This window comes from Bemisia tabaci, chromosome 5, assembly GCF_918797505.1.
Source record: "Bemisia tabaci chromosome 5, PGI_BMITA_v3".
Lineage (NCBI taxonomy): Eukaryota > Metazoa > Arthropoda > Insecta > Hemiptera > Aleyrodidae > Bemisia > Bemisia tabaci.
In genome coordinates, this window is record NC_092797.1 from 12309473 (window position 1) to 12327818 (window position 18346).

Sequence of the window (18346 nt, forward strand, 5' to 3'; positions counted from 1 at the left end):
CCCATAAACAACTTGTAAGTGAGAATTTAGTGTTAACAGTTTACAGCAAAATCAGTAAATTCAAACTTCCCACTTGCAGGAAAACTAAGTTCAACGCAGGCCAAATTAGCCAATGAAAACAAAGTAATGAGTCTGGCAAATGACTAGGATTTAGTTTCTCAAGAATCTTCGTCTTCTTCTGATATACGATACTTTTGAAATTTTTGGGGAAAAATCCGCTCATTGAAAAGATTATTTAATCTCGAAGCACATTGAAAGTAATTTTGTGATCAATTTGGCTCAAGTTGACTTTTGTTTTACGACAAGTAGTAGGAGGTTTCAAGTCTTGATCAAGTTTGCTTTTGTAAATAGTTTATTGACTTGAAAATATAAAAATAAAACAGAGGTAATTGTCTCACCTTCAAAAATAGTTAGAAAACAAGCAACAGTTTACTTAAGACACTAAGTATTGTACAGACAAATTATTTACTAGCAAATTTACATCGCATTAAACTAGACATTAAAACTAGGATAAAAAAAATCATAAGATCTTACAAAAGTCATTATTAGCAATTTGACACTAAAATCTTAAATTATGTGAATTAAACTAGTAACTTCTTCATTTATTTTTATTATTTTCGAATTGCATTTACGGCACTAGGCGCATTAGAAAATCCAATACAATATCAAGCCAGGGATGTATTATTGTCATTAAATTTTCATGCATGAAATTATTTTAATTAAGAGTGATGATGGTCGAACAAATCAAAATAATCACCAATTTTAGAGGGATACCTATTTAAAGTATTGAACATGTCTCATCAATGTAGGATTGAGCTCCTAAGTTACTTCGACACTGATTTTGCTGCAGTTTTCGAAAGCTAAGCAAAAATATTAATAAAACTTTTTTTAAAAATTAACTTTATCAAAAGTTTTCATTTCAAACGATGATATGATAGGGAAAAGGTGTGCATTTCATGATGTGATTCATCTATTTTTCATTTCTTATATTTTATTCTTCCTTTATTTTAGATTGGTAGATTCAGTTGATTGTTGTAATATTGGTGTTAATCATTGAGAGGATGAATAGGTATCCTCTCATCGTACATACCTGTCAATGTAAACCTTCTAATCATTTTATAGGTAATTGGAAAAACGTTATTTAACGTACTGTACAATGGTAAGTAGAGAATAATGAACTAGAGGAACTTTAACATACATGCATTGACGGGTGAAACACAATTATTCGTTGACCTTAATTACTGTCTCTCTCGGAGACCTCCAGATTCATTCTAAGGATAACTCTGATCTCCATTTATAAATTACTTCGCCGATGTGCACCATTCCATTCGTGCAAGCTCTCGCAATTTCGCAGGTAGTTATTAAACTAGTTCAGTTAAAAAGCTAAGGAAAACAACATTTCCTCCTCAAAATTGAGAATAAGAAAGTAAAAACCAATTAACTTACACTAACTATAATGTCCACGGTAAGCAATATTCATACTTCAATGTGACTAAATTTTTAAATCTGCGTTGGCATAACTTGAGGAGAGTAATACAGGAGTGAGGCTTTAAAATGTTTCGTTCTTGTGACCAAAATCTAACAGACAATCGGACAAAAAATACGGCCTACACAAAAATGTACAAATTTTGCTTCAGTATCTTTAAATTTTCTCGAAAATTACTCGATCTTGCTCAAGGTCGATTCCTTGGAAATGGATAAAAACAGATTTTTCCATTGATTTCCGTTATGAATATTTGTGGAGCAGTGTGTCACGATGATTATCGTTTTTTTACGAAAATGTTAGAATGACCCAACTCAGTGCTATCAAATTGCGAGATTATCACAACGATACTGCTCAAATTACGTCCGCGGCACATTGTAGTTAGCTTGTTTTTTATCTTACGATGAAGAAATGATGCTCAGAGGGCATGAACACACGAGGGCAAAGAACTCATGATGGAATAAATATAAAAAATAGGAGAGGTAGGGAAATTGGACTTGGAGAGCTGGAGCTCTTACTTTTCTCTCACATGAGGATCAAAAGATTAATATTCTCTAACATTCCTTGTCAGCGTTTAAAAATTCGGTAACAGTAGTTAAAAATATCTAGTAATGTGAGTAGCTTCTGTAGGAATTTAGACAAGTATACTCGCAAAAGTGCCTATGAGCTCTAATTATCACACTAAAATCGAAAATTACACTTTACTCATAAAGCCATTCCACGTACGTTCAAAATTTAAGACTGTAAAAATTGGTGGATTTTAATTTATAAAATGACAAAAAAAAATAAATAAATAAATTAAATAAAACAAAAGGAAATTAGAATTCTTCAATCAACTGCTCAAAGTTACAGTTTGTTAGTTGCTGATTTTCAAATGTTTCGTTGCGTGCTTTGTGTCCTATTTTAAAGTGCAAAAATTATAGTAGGTATAGTCTTAGTTCGTATTCTATCCTTTCCAAAAAGACAAACAGAGACCCTCTGTTTGTCCTCTGAGACCCCCTACCTTTTCTTGGCTGTTGTGCTACTTCCTGAACAAACAACCGAACAAATTCACCATACAGCGTACATCGGTGTATTTCAACAAGTTGCTCAGCAGTCGAGAAGAGAAGACTTTGTAGGGATGAATGGCATAATCTTGAAAATAGAAGTTATCAAGTGTCGTCAAAAAGCTAAAGGAGGTCGTGATTTGTCTCTGATATTGGATCACTGAAATGTCGTATTCTCTTTTCACACCGTTAAAAAAGTAAAATTCTGATTATTACCGTAATAATGGTGTACATTAAACTCTCACTTTTGGGTAATTTTAGCCAAAAATAGTGATAAATTTACCCATTTAGCGATGAAATTCTACTAGTATTGTTAGTTTTCTGATCGATGGAAATAAATTAATTACCAAGGACCGATAAGCGGTGAAAATACCGGCGGTAAAAACACCACCATTAAAGCCCATGAATCCCATGATACCAATGAATAAAGCCACGATGGAAGCCTTTTGATGAAAAGGTTGGATGAAAAGGCTTAATCCACATGGATCGCTTTCCCCATAGTTCTCAGAATAATAGTTTTTTCCCGGTGTACTATCATGATTTTGACATTTCAGTCAACTCGGAATAAAACGCATTGTCACGAATGTGTTTTCACACTCCGCCAGTCAAATTTTCATAACCCTAATGAGATAATTGTTCGAAAGCCCCTTTGTTTTACATTGTTGTTCAAGTATTGAGCGGGTTGGATTGAGCGCTTATAACAGTGGGGTCATTTTGAGTAGAACGGACACGACGGCAACCAGACAGGAGCCGATGGCGAGATGACTCGTGGAGGCGGCGTTGCAGTAGTCCGTGGAGCAGGAGCAGACCTCCTGGCGACCTCCAAAGCCGGATCGTTGGTAGCACTTGTTCTTGTAGTTAGATTCGTCCCAGCCGCATGTTCTGATTACTCGGTTGTCCGGTGGCACTGCGCAAAATATCAAGCTCATTTCATAAGGACGAAAATAAAGAGGCGAGAATGCGAATACTGTTCTGTTGAACACAGACTAACAGACTCAAGTCGCAGGTAGTCTGATATGTCAGGTGAGGATGTGTTTATATGAAATCTGAAGGAGGTGAAAAAAAACGAAAAAAAAGAAAAGGTAGAGAGAGGAATAAGACGAAGAAAAAGAGAGAGAAGAATAATTGGAATTGATTTTTCTTATTTCCTTCTTTTCTTTCTCCACACCTTCCTCTTCTTTCCCTTCCTCCTTTCTCTTCTTTCGTTGTAAAACACACGTCTAGGCATTTGTATCTACGGCTATGGACAATTCGAAAATTTGGAGGTTTGGTTTGATCCGGTAATGTAGCTCTTGGGGCTAAAAAGGGGAGCCAGCCTATGAACTCGAATTATCCGGTGGTACTAATTTTTACAGTTCAACTATTTACACTGACCAAAAGTTATAAAAGCACGTGTAGAACTCCGATTTCGCTTACATTTTCTCAATTTCAAAGTTTTAATCCTTTAAGACGCTTGTTTGTAATGCGCTGTCGGCCATATTAAGTAATCTTTCAAATGCATGGGTTGGTAGTGGCACTTTTCTAGTGATTTTCGTTTTCCACGTTGTCGCCCATTTGGCCCTAAGAGCTTCATAAATCGAGATGTCCATACTCTCCTTAGAAAGGTACTCTAGCTCAATGTTGCATTTTTCGGCACTAAGGTCCATTTTCTTCCCAAAAATCAGGTAAATAATGTGAAAAACTTCGGAAAGGCCTTCCGCGGATACGGCTTTTACACAAAAAAAATTAAGAAAGCAATGATTAATACTAAATACTTAATGTATTAAGATAATGAATAAATTTATCAGGATAAGATTCTGTGTGTGTGTTGTCTGAAAACAAAAAGTAGTTCCCAATTAATCACCTAAACTTAGCTAAAAAAACAGAGAGAAATATTAAAAGTGCATACTTTTTTTCGTAATTAAAAAAGAACACGGTTGCTTTGTATCGTTGTCTGTTGACTGAGAGTCTGAAATAAATTTGGAGTAATTAGCGATTGACTGATCTCTAGTAACAAATTTCAAATTTAAATGGTTCTCTAAAGTTTCATATCTAGTGAGAGAATAATCAATTTTTAAATATCCTCCAAAAATTCTCGTGACTTTTAGAAAAATAGTTACTGAGTAAACCTCCGAATTTCTAAGTCCTTAGGCCAGAAGGAAAGGAGGTAATCAATGCAAATCTTACGTCAAAAATGTGCACAGAAAAAAAAAACAAAATAAAAAACTCTCGGCAGTGCTTTTTTGGATAAAATCAGTTCCGATGGTAACTCAGGGGCTTGATGCAACTATTCGTGTTCTGCGGATAGCCGCGTTGCCTGTACAAAAAATAAAGGCGCTCTGCCTTTTGTATCGGTACACAATAATGAGGATGTTCAAGCTGTATAGCATAAAAACTGTAGAAAGAACAGAGGATTAACTAAATTAGCCATTCCCTAATTCCTCCTTAATTATTTTTTACTTTTTTACGATAAGAAAAAATCGCTTGTACCTCTAATTCGCGTATAATTTTGAAATCAAAACTGAAAAAGCAATTAATTTTAGCCTTTTTCAAATTGAGTGCCACGCAGCCTTCCGGACGAAAGTAATCATATAATAATATTCTTGTTTTGGTTTTTAAGGCCCACAATTATATGTGTCTGTTTACCAACGGGCCAAGGACGCAACGAATAGGATGACACGAGATTGAGTGGGGAGAATTGCTGCGGAGCTAGGCGAAAACAACTCATCTGTGCATTAGGTCCTCAGTCAAAGCCATGCAGTTCTTGATAAATAGGGTTGATTGCCACTTAAAATGCTCTGATAGTTATCGGCAAAAATTATTCTCGGGTGCTATTCAAAATACTCGGTTGCATTGATGCCCCTAAATTCAATTTGAAAAAATTGACAAGTCACATAAATATGTTTGTGTTCCAAACACAATCACTGTAACTATATGCCTTTACCTCAGGATTAAAGTAGATCAGTCTCTCCACTGGTGTGATATTCGTTTTTTCAAGGTTTTATTGTAAGTAGGAACCGTATTTGGTTGCGTGACAAAAAAATGATAATTTCTTACTTTTGCGTTCAATTTGGAAAGTTTTGAAATACCTATTGTATTTTACACGAAATTTGGCTAAGAAATTATGTGTAAAAGGAAATGGGGAGAGGGGGGAGAGAAAAGAAACAAAAATCATTACTTGTGATTCACGAACTTAAACAGAATCACTTCGAACGGATGATAACTCAGCGCCTGGATGCAACTATTCGTGTCCTACGGATAGCTGTGTTGCCTATGCAAAAAATTGAAGGCACTTTGACATCGGGATCTCCTCCTCAGAAAGCTTAGTCTCGCTTAGTCTCGTATCCTTTCTAGTGGTTCACTATTGGAGGATCTGATCAATATCAAAATGAGTACACAGGGGTTGATGGTACCCATTAACGCAGTTTTGGTTGTCTTTTATCTCTGCAGTTTATTTGTAATTTTATGGTGTAACACGAGCCTTAAGGATCTTGAGAGGCCACGGGCAGAAGGCTATTTACTTTCAAAATTGGATGGATTTCAACAGAGAGGAATCAACCCAATTCGAACCTCATTTAGAGAAATTGGGCTTTGTTGAAAGCCTCCACTCGCACAAAGCTGAGTGGCACACAATGGAAGCGGCGTTTACCCTTCCCAATTTACCGAATTAATATTTGGCATATTTCCACGAACGAGTGAATACCTCGCTAATTTCGAGTATTAATTTCCCCTCTGTAACTCCGTAATTTTTCTGTAACTTTAACCTACTCTATTTTAAATCAAAGGCAAAGGTACAATATCATATAACGATAATTGAAAGTAGTTTATGATGTAATGATGTGCTGATGTAAAGTAATTTGGACCACGGATGGTTCGCGAAAAAATTATCAATTTGTGTGTCATTTATGTATTTTTTTTATTTGCTTTTATTTAATTTTTTATTTTACAGTGTGGACTTTTCTACGAAAAAATAGGCAATCTTAACTACTGATTTTCATGTAATTTTCTTAATTCGATTAAGTGGAATTGATTCAAAACATAATATAGTCTATCAGTTGAATAGTTAGGTAATAAAAAAGAATTCTCGAATGTTTCCATAGGCTTGTTTTTTATTGTTGTCGTTCTTCGACTTTCCGTGTAGTAATCTAAAATGGTCTTATCGCAGGTAAACGTTTAATTTTTCGTTCAAGTACCTGTCTGCGATGAGTAAGGTCATTGTGCAAAATTGACAATTTTTTCCTTAAATCGAGTATTTGCTGTGAACAATGCGTTTAAAGTCGATTAAATGGACCGCATTAAACAGAAAGGAACCAAGCCACATCAGCTATTGCCAAACATAATCGGGCAATTTAATTTTTTACATGAAAACGGTTGTGCAGATTTTTGTGCAAATTTCTATGAATTTTCTCCATAATACAAAGCAAATCCCTTAAAATTTTCAAAGGAATCCGCACAAATGCTTTCTCGTAAAAAATCAAGTTCCCCTGTTAAATTTGGCAATGGCTGATGTGGCTTGGTTCCTTTCTGTTTAACGCGGTCCAAATATCAAGGGTTTTCTGGACCTAGGCGTTATTATTATTCGTCCATTAGAGTATGGAAACCATAAAGTCGTTAAGATCTCCAGATTTATTAATTTCTCGACTGTGTGGTTGTGTAACTAAACCGAAATCTATTTTTAAACGACGTGGGTTTAAAATTTCTCAAGTTGTCTTGTGTAATTTACCTGAACGCCTAGATAAAAATTATCGAAACTCAGGAGTTCAGGTCCACAAACAAAACGAAGTCTTAAAAAGGTGACAGAACACGATTCACCTTCATTTTAACAACTCAGCAAAAAAACAACCCAATGACCGAAAAATGTTGCATTCTCTGAAACAGACCTGTCCATTCTTTGTTTCTACGCATCCTTGAAAAAGTCACGCTTTTTGGTGACTCAGTTCAATCTTAGATTGAAATATGTAGTTTGAATATAATTAAATCGTTAAAAGTTTTCTGTTTCTTCTTGCGTTCTTTAATGAGGCTTGCTGAGATCTCGGCTTCACATAAAGTAACAGATTCAGTTGGTTGGTTGGTTAGTTAATTTACGACGATCAGCAACCAGGCTTTTTACGTCGGGGACCAGGAAACCTTAAATTTTTAAATTTAACTGCTTGAAGAGTTTTAAAATTTTGGTGACTACTATTGGATCATCTGAGCTTAAAGGATGGATGTTTTGAGGGAGGGAATTTTGAACTTACATCCGTTGACTTCGAATTCTATCGTCTGGGTGATCTTCCTGCACATTGTGTATTTTGAGCCTTCTAAGTGTTCTGAGCAGTCCTTCTTCAACGCATCTGGTGGTTTTTCGTCAGCACACCTTGTGTCATTGTGACTGTTGCACTCGAAGCAGTGAATACTCAAACCTGCAAACAAAAACAAACAGAAATTACTCAGAAAAAAAAGACTTTGGAAAAAGTTTTAAAAAAAAAAATTGTTACGAATGAACGCGAGAGTACAATAGTGAACTATTAAGAGGCTCCGTTGAATGAGAGGCGTACTTGACAATTGTGATGTAATACCCAATTGGTGTTATAGAAGAAACTTTATTCCTGGTAAACTTCACATAGTAAAATTGACCTGAAAAAAAAACCTTCAGCTCTGCTAAATCTAATCTTTTTACGAGAGTTTAGCTAATGACTAAACTGAAAAATCGGTTTTCTCGAAATCACCAAAACATAGCTTTATTACTTTATTCACCAGTTCCTCAATGAGTGCATTTGGATTTATGATAGTTAGCGACCAAGTTCATAGGGGTATTTTTTTTTTTTTTTTTTCAGAATGGTAAGCTTAAATAATTATATTCATATTGAGCAACGGATCATCTCTTCATATCCGTGCATAAACGAAGAATTACTTCTTTGTATTATTACTTTTTATTATACTTTATTTGCTCGTTTAAAATAATTTTTTTTTCGAACGATGAAGATGAGGTTGTGTAAATCTGCAACAATGTTCTGGTTGCCAAATTTGACGGAAACATTTCCTCATTCCGAATTGATAAATCGTCAGGCATGCGGAGAATATCGTCCGACTTCGACGCTCTGTGATAGATAACAGATCTGAAAGGTTGAAAGTCTCGTCGTGTCTTTTTTGTCACAGTTTCTCTCACATTTAGCCTAATTGTAAAGCGATCGATCAATCTTTGATTGAATGACTGCCAACTCGCCTATCAATAACATGTCCGCCACAGTATAATTCAATGTGATGGTTAAGGTTGCTCACCGTCCAGTTCGATTCTCCCCTATTTGTCCCTGACGACACGTGATCAATCATTGAGTTATGATTGGTACCTCAAAGCTCACGCATCAATATACCTATTGCGTGTGGATTTTTATTATACTACCTATACAAAATTTTAAAACATTATACCCCCCTTTTTTTTTCTTGCTTAGTATTATAATTTTTAACTTTGAATTTCCTTCTCATAGGTAAACGCGCAAATAAGATTCTTCAGATTTATGTCTTTTTTTCTTTATTTTACCGAACTCAAATTGATAGAGGATTTCAATGAGTCACAGAGACAAAATTACTTCAGCATCATGACTTTTCTACTATGTCCCAAGAAAGAGTGTCAAAAGTAGGTTTCAACATTTTTGCGATAAAATATTTACATCTTTTAAAATAGTTATGCATTATTTTGATCTCTCCTCTAAGGTGTTAATGACCCAGATGCCAAAAGCACCTTTAAATAAACGTATCTACCAACCAACCAACCATATATTTCTTTGACATGTTCAAATATGCTGGATTAAATTATAAACAAAATTCACTGAAGAATCATAGCAAATATCATAATTCGTGAGTTTTTCAGAGAATCCGTGTTTTATTAAAGTAAATTAGCAGTATCTGCTTGCTCATATAGTATACTTCCTCGGCATGACAGTTCTGTTGATTTGATTATCGATCAAATTCTCATTGGTCCAACCATTAAAATTAATCAGTCTTTTTCCATCAGGTAAGAAATTGAACACACCAAACTAAAACTGGATCAAAATTTAACTGAAAAATTATTTAAGGCAGCTAGAAAAGTCGGTCAGGATTCCCAGTTTACCTATTATCAATATCTATTCCTGCACCTAGTCCACCATTCTTTCAAAAGGCAAAAATAAAGGCAAAGATTCGTTCCAAGAACGAGCACTGCGGTTAATTTATGCATTTTAGACTTGCCTAGACAACAAGAAAGAACGAGCAAACACCCCAACAGTGCCTTCTGGAGGAAAATAAACGGATTCGGCAAGAAAAAAAAAGAAAAGAAAAAAAAATCCGGGTGACATTGAGAAGCCACTCTAATGATTGCCTGATCAGTACTAAATAAAAACTCATCGTCAGTCACTATTAGAACTTTTTAGCGCAGGAGTTTCAAGATAAATCTGCAAAAAATTACAGGGTTTGCAGTTTTTCCCCACCAAAAAAAAAACTGAGAGGATAAATCATCCGCGAAAAAAATTGCTCCAAACGCCGCACAGTGGATCGAGTCAATATGAGAGGTCGGACAAACTTTGGAAACTTTAAAAGCTTTTTACTCCGTTTATAGAAAACTTTAATGTTTCAAAAGTAACTTCATTGGTCTCCTCTTGAAATTTACTTCAAGAAGCCCCCCTTAAAATTTAGAATGTGACGGAATAAACTTCAAAATTTGCAGTTTTAGTCAAAACTTTAATGTCCGACCTCTCTGATTGATTCGATCCATTGTGCGCCGATGCTCATTAGTTATTTGTAGTAAAAAAATAGTGTTGATTTCCACGTAGGTAAGACAAGAAAAAAACACACTAAAACCATGGCCTAAACCGCAAGTAACAGAAGGGTAGAATGAAGTCATGTCCATAGTATTCTGCGGGAAAATCAAGGCCAAAAAATTCATTTGATTCAAAAATTTGAAGTCCAATGGATATCGGAGGTAATGTAATGAGCAATGTTTATTTTCTGTTAATTACTCATTTTATATGTCAGTAATGAATTTCTATTTAAGTTACCTGCGAGCCCATTGCAAAACTTTTCACGAAAACTCAATTATAATTTTTCATTGAGCAAATGGACGTATTTAGGCGAAATGGAACTATGTGCAAGTGGAAAAATGGGGTGTGCTCTTTAGTGCTCGGGCCATAAGAATGAATGGGACTTTAAAAGCGCCAGTGACGTCAGCGGTGAGGATCGGGAGCGAGGAGGCACGACACGAACGACGACGACGACTAGGTCGTTTGTCTTTAACTCATGAGCCCTGTCCACAACGCTCTTGTCACATACCCACGGCTCACGAGTTAGCGCTCAGTTCCTTTTGATTTAATTGAAAATCCCGCTTTCCCATTTTCTCAAAAGGAACTATATCCACTTTTACATTGTTCCTTATCCAGCTTCCACGAGCACACCCCATCTTTCCACTTCCACCTAGTTTCTTTTAGCATAAATAGGTCCAAATTTCTGAGGGGTGAGCCCTCATCAAGGCTACATGGGAGACTTTGAAGTTACTCATTTGCAAATGCTCCGACATTCAGCTTGTCATACTACAACAATGGACGACACGTTTTGGCCATTAGTTTGCTTGCGGTAATAGTTCATGATGCAAGGCTTACTGCGAGGTCAGAGGGCTATGCTCTATCAGTCTATCAACTTTCTTTCGCGGATATGCATATCGACGGTGCAAGTCGGCAATCACATAACTCGTTTGCGGTGTCTGAAAATCTCCGCAACTATGTTATTTTTTTAAAGGAGAACAAATGGACATGATTCCTTGAAGTTTTTGCATTATTTTCTTCGCACATAGAAGAAAAATCACGGCAGTTTTAAAGAATTACCATTGAGTAGTTTTCCGTTTAAAAAATAAAGTATGACAGGAAGTCTGCGACGTCGCAAACCGAGTTATGTGATTGCCGACTTTCACTGTCGATATGGATTATGACCTTGCGAGTCAGAGTTGTAAACAGTATGGTGAAAATCGGTGCACGTCAATTGCATTGAGTCACGTAGAGAAGAACTAACCTCTTAAGCCAACCAACCCCTTCACCCTCCTCCCCCACGAAAAAAAACCTTTGATCATACAACCCTTATCGGGCTGGAAAATTGCCTCTTCGGGCGGAAAACATACATTCAAGAAATAGCTCCAGAGTTAAGTTGAAAACATTTGAATTCTTTATGCCCCAAAAGTAATTTATCTTAATTGCACAATCAGAGATTTTTCAATATTTTCTATTATATTTTTTTCAGATTGTACAAATTGTTTGACACTGGAAGCGAAATGCTTATCAAACATGTTTGCTAGGCATCTGCATTCATTAATTGAATTCATTTTTTTCTAATTTGTTACTTTCTACCGGTGCCTTTGATTGAAAAAGCTATATTTCCTCATTTTTTTCCATCGGCGAGACTTTAACTCACTGCATGAGTCAGACTGATTTTATTTCGCAATGAAAACTTACTTTTTTGCCTCATCGACAAAGCCACCTATCTGCACTGAAGGACCTATGGGTGCCTATGTCCTTCCTAAAGTGAGCCAGAAATTGTACATCCGTACAATAAAATGTAGTTCAAATATGGGTTAAGCTCAAGGAAGTTAGCGATTTTTCCTTGAAAAAGAGGAGGTCTGTTCACTGAAAATTGTCCACTGATCTCCACATTCTTAAAAAGGATGTTTTTCTTTTTAAAAGAGTGATAGGTTATTTCTTTTAAATCGAGGTAATATCGAACGGACATTGCCGGAGGTAACAATAATTTAGGAAGTAATGATTAGGTGTATCTTATCATAAATAGAATGCAAATAACCTAGAAACAGTGTTTACTAAGCGTTAATGTAAACATCGAATAAAGTATTTTTATGCAGTTTGCTCCAGATTAATTGAAAGTTAAATCCAGTCGGATACGACCACTTAGTAGGGTACACGGACTTTATGTCCACTTTTTTTACGTCCACAGACTTTTCGTCCACAATTTGTACATCCACAGTTCTGAAACCCACACTATTGTTAAGTCCATTACTTAAACGCCCACTAAGTTAAGTCCACAAATGTAAAGTCCACTAAAATCAAATTCAAGCGTCAAATTTTAGTCCGTGTGTAAAATTATATTGACAATATCGAAATGAGAAAATTAAGAGAGAATGAGGTGTTGTTATCGTAACTCATATTTCAAATGAAATGTTAATTTCTTCTTTTGATTCATCTTTTCAAATTGTCTTTGGTAAATACTTGGTTTCATTTCTATCCTTGAAATTTCCGATATAAAATATGCCTTAAATGCACATTCTTTTTTTCTAATGAAATTGATTACTTCGTTTTAAAAACATTTACATTTTTAAAACATGATAAATATTTGTGAAACTTTTTCCAAGCAATGGCATCGATATGAATCTCAATGAGCCGTAGTTGTGATGAAAGAAACTATACTTACAAAAATTAATAAAAGAGGAAAAAAACTAAGAAGCACGCAATTTTTTGTTTTTAACTTATTTGTACATTGACCTCCTTGAGTCAAATACGTCCCATTTTGAGCGTTTAGTTGCGCTTACACCACGCTGCAGCACAGTAAATGCCCAAAACATAAAAGAATAAATTTGAATGCTTTGGAAATCATTAAATTTGATACGGAACTACTCTTATAATTACAAAAAACACATTATATTTTCCAGTAGTACATATTTCTTTTCCATCAGTTTAAAAGGGAATAATCAATGCAGAGAGTGCAAACATTTCAAAATCATGAGTTGAAAAACGCTGACTCCGCGAGTTTAAATATTAGAGCCTAACACAGAGCGGAGCGGCGTTTTAGCGGCGGAGAACGCGCACTGGCGCCTACAAACCTAACGGGATACTTCACGCGTTGCGCAATGCGTGAAGTATCCCGTTAGGTTTTTAGGCGCCTGTGCGCGTGTCACGCTGGTTGCCTGCCGCGCCGCAACGCTTTTAAGCAACTATTTCGCGTCAGAGGCGTTGCACAGTATCCTACAAGATTGAAGGCGCACGAAATAACTAGTTAAAGAGGGCTTTCAATTTTGACTGCATCTGTTACTGAAAAATTTTAGCGGCTCTGGTGCTTGCACTAGAGCTTAATCAATCATTTAATTTGTATTACCTTTATGTTATGTACCTACATGGTATACTATTTTTATAATAAATTTTGCCAACATGCTTTTCAATTCAGTCTACAACATTTCATTCCGACGTGGCAATAATGATTTATAATGCCCCTAATCCATTAAAATGAATTACAATAGTAATGCCACATTATAATGTCGTATTATACATCGCAACGATTCATGTCCTACTGATTATTGATTATTGTAAGATGAATTCTGTTTTCTCTGATTGTATGTTTCATACGTGCGAAGCAAGTACGGGTCACTAGAAACGTGGTTCGTACGGGTGGCTGATGAAATTGATCTTCGAATACCTTTTGATGAGCTAGGGAAATGGAACCATCTGCATCTCATGGACAATAAATAGTTGCCGTAATTAAGGTCATCCCGTGATTAAGGTGCCGTGATTTAAGTCATACATTCTTCATCTAATTCTTGATTCATCTCCAAAATGTCTGCTAAAGCTTTCATGCGCTTCTCCTTGTATGCATGAATGAGCAAATTGGGTATCGAACAAGCGGACACTTTTTGAAAATTCAGATGATTCTGGACAATATCGTACAGAAGTCCACGAGCTGCAGATAGAACCATTACCTCTAGCTCATCAAAAGTTATTCGAAGATCATTCAACAACCTCTTTGACAAGTTGCAAAAACTTTTCGTTAACAATAGTGTCACACGGTACTAGGAATATTTACTATTTAACGAACCTTATATTTCCCTGACTCAGTCCTAAATTATAGAAGTATGCGTTACTTTTCCAGCAATCCAAAAAAACAATTATACAAAAAACCAATACCTACACTTTCAGATATAAAAATGCAAATTTTTTGCAGCCTCGCTAAACGACTTATCAACCAGAGATTTTTTAGGAAGCGGACCTCCAAAGAGCTTTCAAAATTAAAAGTATACAACAAGTGATAATGCCATGTATTCGCCATATCAAAGCCCAATACACATTTATACACCGGCTACGTAAATCTGCTAAGTTACAAAACATGAATCGACAGTTGTCGGATTGTACATCAATGACAAAATGTGTCTAGGCCCTCATTCTTGACTACAACTACTGCCCCCAGAGCCGCTCTCCGACGCCAATGCGTTGGAGCTTCCTGCTTGTTTAATTTGGCGTTGGAGCGTTTCCTAGGCTCCCGCTTTGGTTTTCATCTTATCATATCCGTACATTGTACACATGAACATATGTTTTTATCTGCTCTTGATTCTGTTCTCTTTCATGACTTGATTCATGGATGAAATGTTTTTAAGAAAGAAGGTAGTAGTAGTATGCATTTATTTTTGAGGTGGTTCCTGTCATTTAAACGAGAAGAAAAAAATGTGGACATAACATGACCACAATTTGGACAGTTTTGGACGTATTCATTGTTGGACATTAAATCATGTAGACTTAATAAAGACTGGACTTAACATTTAGTGGACATTAATAGCGGTGGACATTTATTTAGTGGACGAAAGTCCTGGAAGCCTTAGTAGATATTTTGTGAGTACGTATTTTCACTCCTCCTGCGGCTGGAGCCGCTGTCGACCCTATTCCAACTTGAATGGATACACATTAAATCTTTTACCGAACCGCTTCACCCCCACTCCAAAAAAAAATCTGCTCGTATTTAAAAGAGGGACAATTTTGTTGAAACATTATTTTTTATTTGGTGTGCTTTGTTAGCTGATTCTTTTCTTTTTATTCGAAAAAGAGCTAAACATGTCACAGATGGGAACCAAGTCATTGGTTGGATTCTTCGTAATATATTCACAGTAACATTTAATTCCTAAGAAGAACCCACGTGTTTTACCCAAATTATTTCTCAAAGCAAATTCCGCAACTAACTAACATGTAGACTTTTTTTCTGGCCTTTAAGTTATATCTTGCTGAGCACGGCTCAAAAACCATCAGAATCCGAACCATCAGAAAAAAAGGAAAAAAGTTAGTTGTAATACATTTGGATTACATTTTGCAATAAGGATTCACTATTTCTGGCCCATTTTAGAGACAACATACATGCCATTGGTTTCCCTATGCAGATATGTGCTTTAATGGAAGAGCCAAGGATAGTGGTTTCTTATTGCAAAATGTAATCCATTTAATTAATCTATTTCCTGTGTTAATCAGATTTAGTGGAATTAAGATAGGGCATGGACTAATTTTATCAGGGTTTTTTCGAGGTTGATACAGGAACCAAGCCGTAAGAATATTGGCCAATTGGTTAATCTTATAAAATCCATGTGAAATCAGTAGACTATTCCCGAAAAAACATTCTAAATCGTCCAAGATATGTCATGAACTAATTGTAACAGGGTTTTTCGAGGTTGATACAGGAACCAAGCCGTTGGAATATTGGCCAATTGGTTGATCTTATAAAATCCAAATGAAACCAGTAAACTATTCCTGAAAAACATTCTAAATCCTCCTAATCGGTTTGAAAGCGACACAGAATCAAAAAAACGGTGTCGCATGCCGATGCAATCGATAAGTCGTCACGTTTGTTTTTGCGAGCGCCCGGCTCACAGATAACCGCCGCACAATGATACGAGATGATGGGAAAGGTTGGGCAAGAAATTTTTTTACGAAATTTGCAAATTTTGATGTTTAACTCGACACTTAACAAATTTTAAGGGGTGAATTGTAGAGGAAATTTTACGAGAAACCCAATAAAACCCATTTTAAACGGCTGAGTTTTGCATTAACGGAGATATAGGTTCCCATGTCATCTCCGGCTTTTCCCATCGGTTCGTACCACTGTGTGGCGGCCGCGTTAGGGTCAAAAATCTCACCTGAAGTGACGCAAGCCAGAACGAGGAGGAGGGTTATCTGAGCCGATTCCAGGTTCATGGTGGATTCCGAAAGGCACTTAGCGAAAGGGACCGCTCACCGGCGAACGACGTAAACACAGGGACTTTCAGTGAACGAATGGCAGGGCTTGCAGGGCCAACAACTAACGCCGGCCAAGGGATTTTAACTGAACTGCACAAAGCACGCTTTCGTGATAACAGTGATAATATAATTGCGTGGATCTGCGGAGGTAGATGCTAGCGCGAAGCGACGCCCGCCGATAGGGGCCTTCTGTGCTGCCGATTTTGACCGGGAATTGACGATTTTTCGCGGTGTTGGTTGTGGATTTTTATTGCGAGTGGCAACGTTGGAGCTTTAACTAAAACGATTTGATGGCGCTGTTGCCGCAACGCGCACTTATTGGGGAAAAAAACAGAACAGTATATTGACGGTGAAACTGCGGGAATGCGTATCTGGTTGCGATGTTTCAAAATCTCGGCTCCTATTTTATGTTTTAATTGGAACCCGAACCAACATCTGGGCTTAAAATTTACATAAAAATTCTTCGTAAAGAGAAGAAAAATAACTGAGATTTTCAAAAATAACGTTCCGTAGTTTTTCGAGTAGTTTTTTAGTCGTTGTTTTAAGTTCAGTAGTGAGAAATAAAGTATGACAGGAAGCCATAAACCGAGATACGCACTTCAGCAGTTCCACCATCGATATGTATTTAGGAGCCGTAAACAAACTGAAGGAAGCACACAGGTGCTTTCCATTTATAAACTTTTACCTCGGAAAATATACTTTGACTTTAAGTCTAAATTATGGAACAATAATTGCTTTTCATGCGCTAATAAGTTTTCGACCGATGAGGGACAGTATTTGCAAAGTTCTGAGTTATGTATTAAAATATATACATTGGGTCGAAAAAGTATCCACCCCTAATATACCGAAAATAAGAAGAGGAAAACACAGAGCGATCAAATTTTACACTGGGTCACTTTCCCTCGCTTTTTATCAGAGTCGACGTCAAATAAGTTCACGCACTTTTAGACTGCGACAGAAGATCCGCCATCTTGCCTCTTCCATTTAATTTACATGATAAAGTGACGTCAGACGATCTTCTGTCGGAGTCTAGTAGTGCGTAAACTTTGGGCGAATTAGTTCGACGAACTTGGATTTCGCTAAATGTTATAGATGAGTTATAATATGTTCCGGGTTCTAGTTCTTCCGAAGTTCTGCGAACCAGCTCGTGTCGACACGGACTCATGGAATGAAATTCATACGCATAAGCTCTCAGCCGATCATTAGGGATCGATTCCCCTTCATTTTGAGCAGTTAGGCAACTATTTTAACGCCGCATGTTTTGCCTAACCGGTCACAATGAAGGCAACCAACACTCTGTGCCTAGAATCGAAAGCTCAGCCGATCGGCGCGCTGCCTTCATCTAAGTGATTAAGCAAAAATAGATACTATGCGTTATGAAAGTCGCATTTTCAATTATTAATGAAGTGCTTTACGTTCTTGCAAGGGTCTGAATTGATATCGAACGAAGCGTACTTTAATATGCCTCTCTGCGAGCGCTTCCTGTATGCCTTATCAAAGGAGACAGAGTTAGTTTTCATGTTTCACAATTTTTTCAGGAAACTTAATCGATACCGTTTGCTTTTTGGATATTGGAATGGATCCTAATCCCTCGTACACCAAGTTTGAAGGCAATTTTGCCGTGCTAAGGAAAAACGCCATATGAATACATTTGAGAGTTGCCAAATTTCCTCTCGGAAAATATTTATTTCTGAAGAAAGTTATGAATATTTCTCCTTAAAATTTTCACAAGTTTCAAATCAAATTACAAACAAAATTCTTTGAAAAATCGGAAGAACGATATTTATAATTTTTTCCAAAAATTCGTGATTGGTCGAAGGAAATTTGGCAACGTCGGAAGGCTCATA

The 18346-nt window shown here is 36.5% G+C and overlaps 1 protein-coding gene across 1 annotated transcript; it reads right to left on the reverse strand.

Annotated features, from left to right (window-relative positions):
• Positions 1-334: 334 nt before the first annotated feature.
• LOC109042200 (UPAR/Ly6 domain-containing protein crok) lies at positions 335-16627 on the reverse strand. The gene is made up of 3 exons (XM_019058832.2): positions 16400-16627; positions 7746-7910; positions 335-3436 (listed from the first exon to the last, which is right to left on the reverse strand). The coding sequence occupies exons 1-3, from the start codon at positions 16455-16457 to the stop codon at positions 3225-3227; spliced, it is 435 nt and encodes a 144-aa protein (XP_018914377.1). The 5' UTR covers positions 16458-16627; the 3' UTR covers positions 335-3224.
• Positions 16628-18346: the final 1719 nt, after the last annotated feature.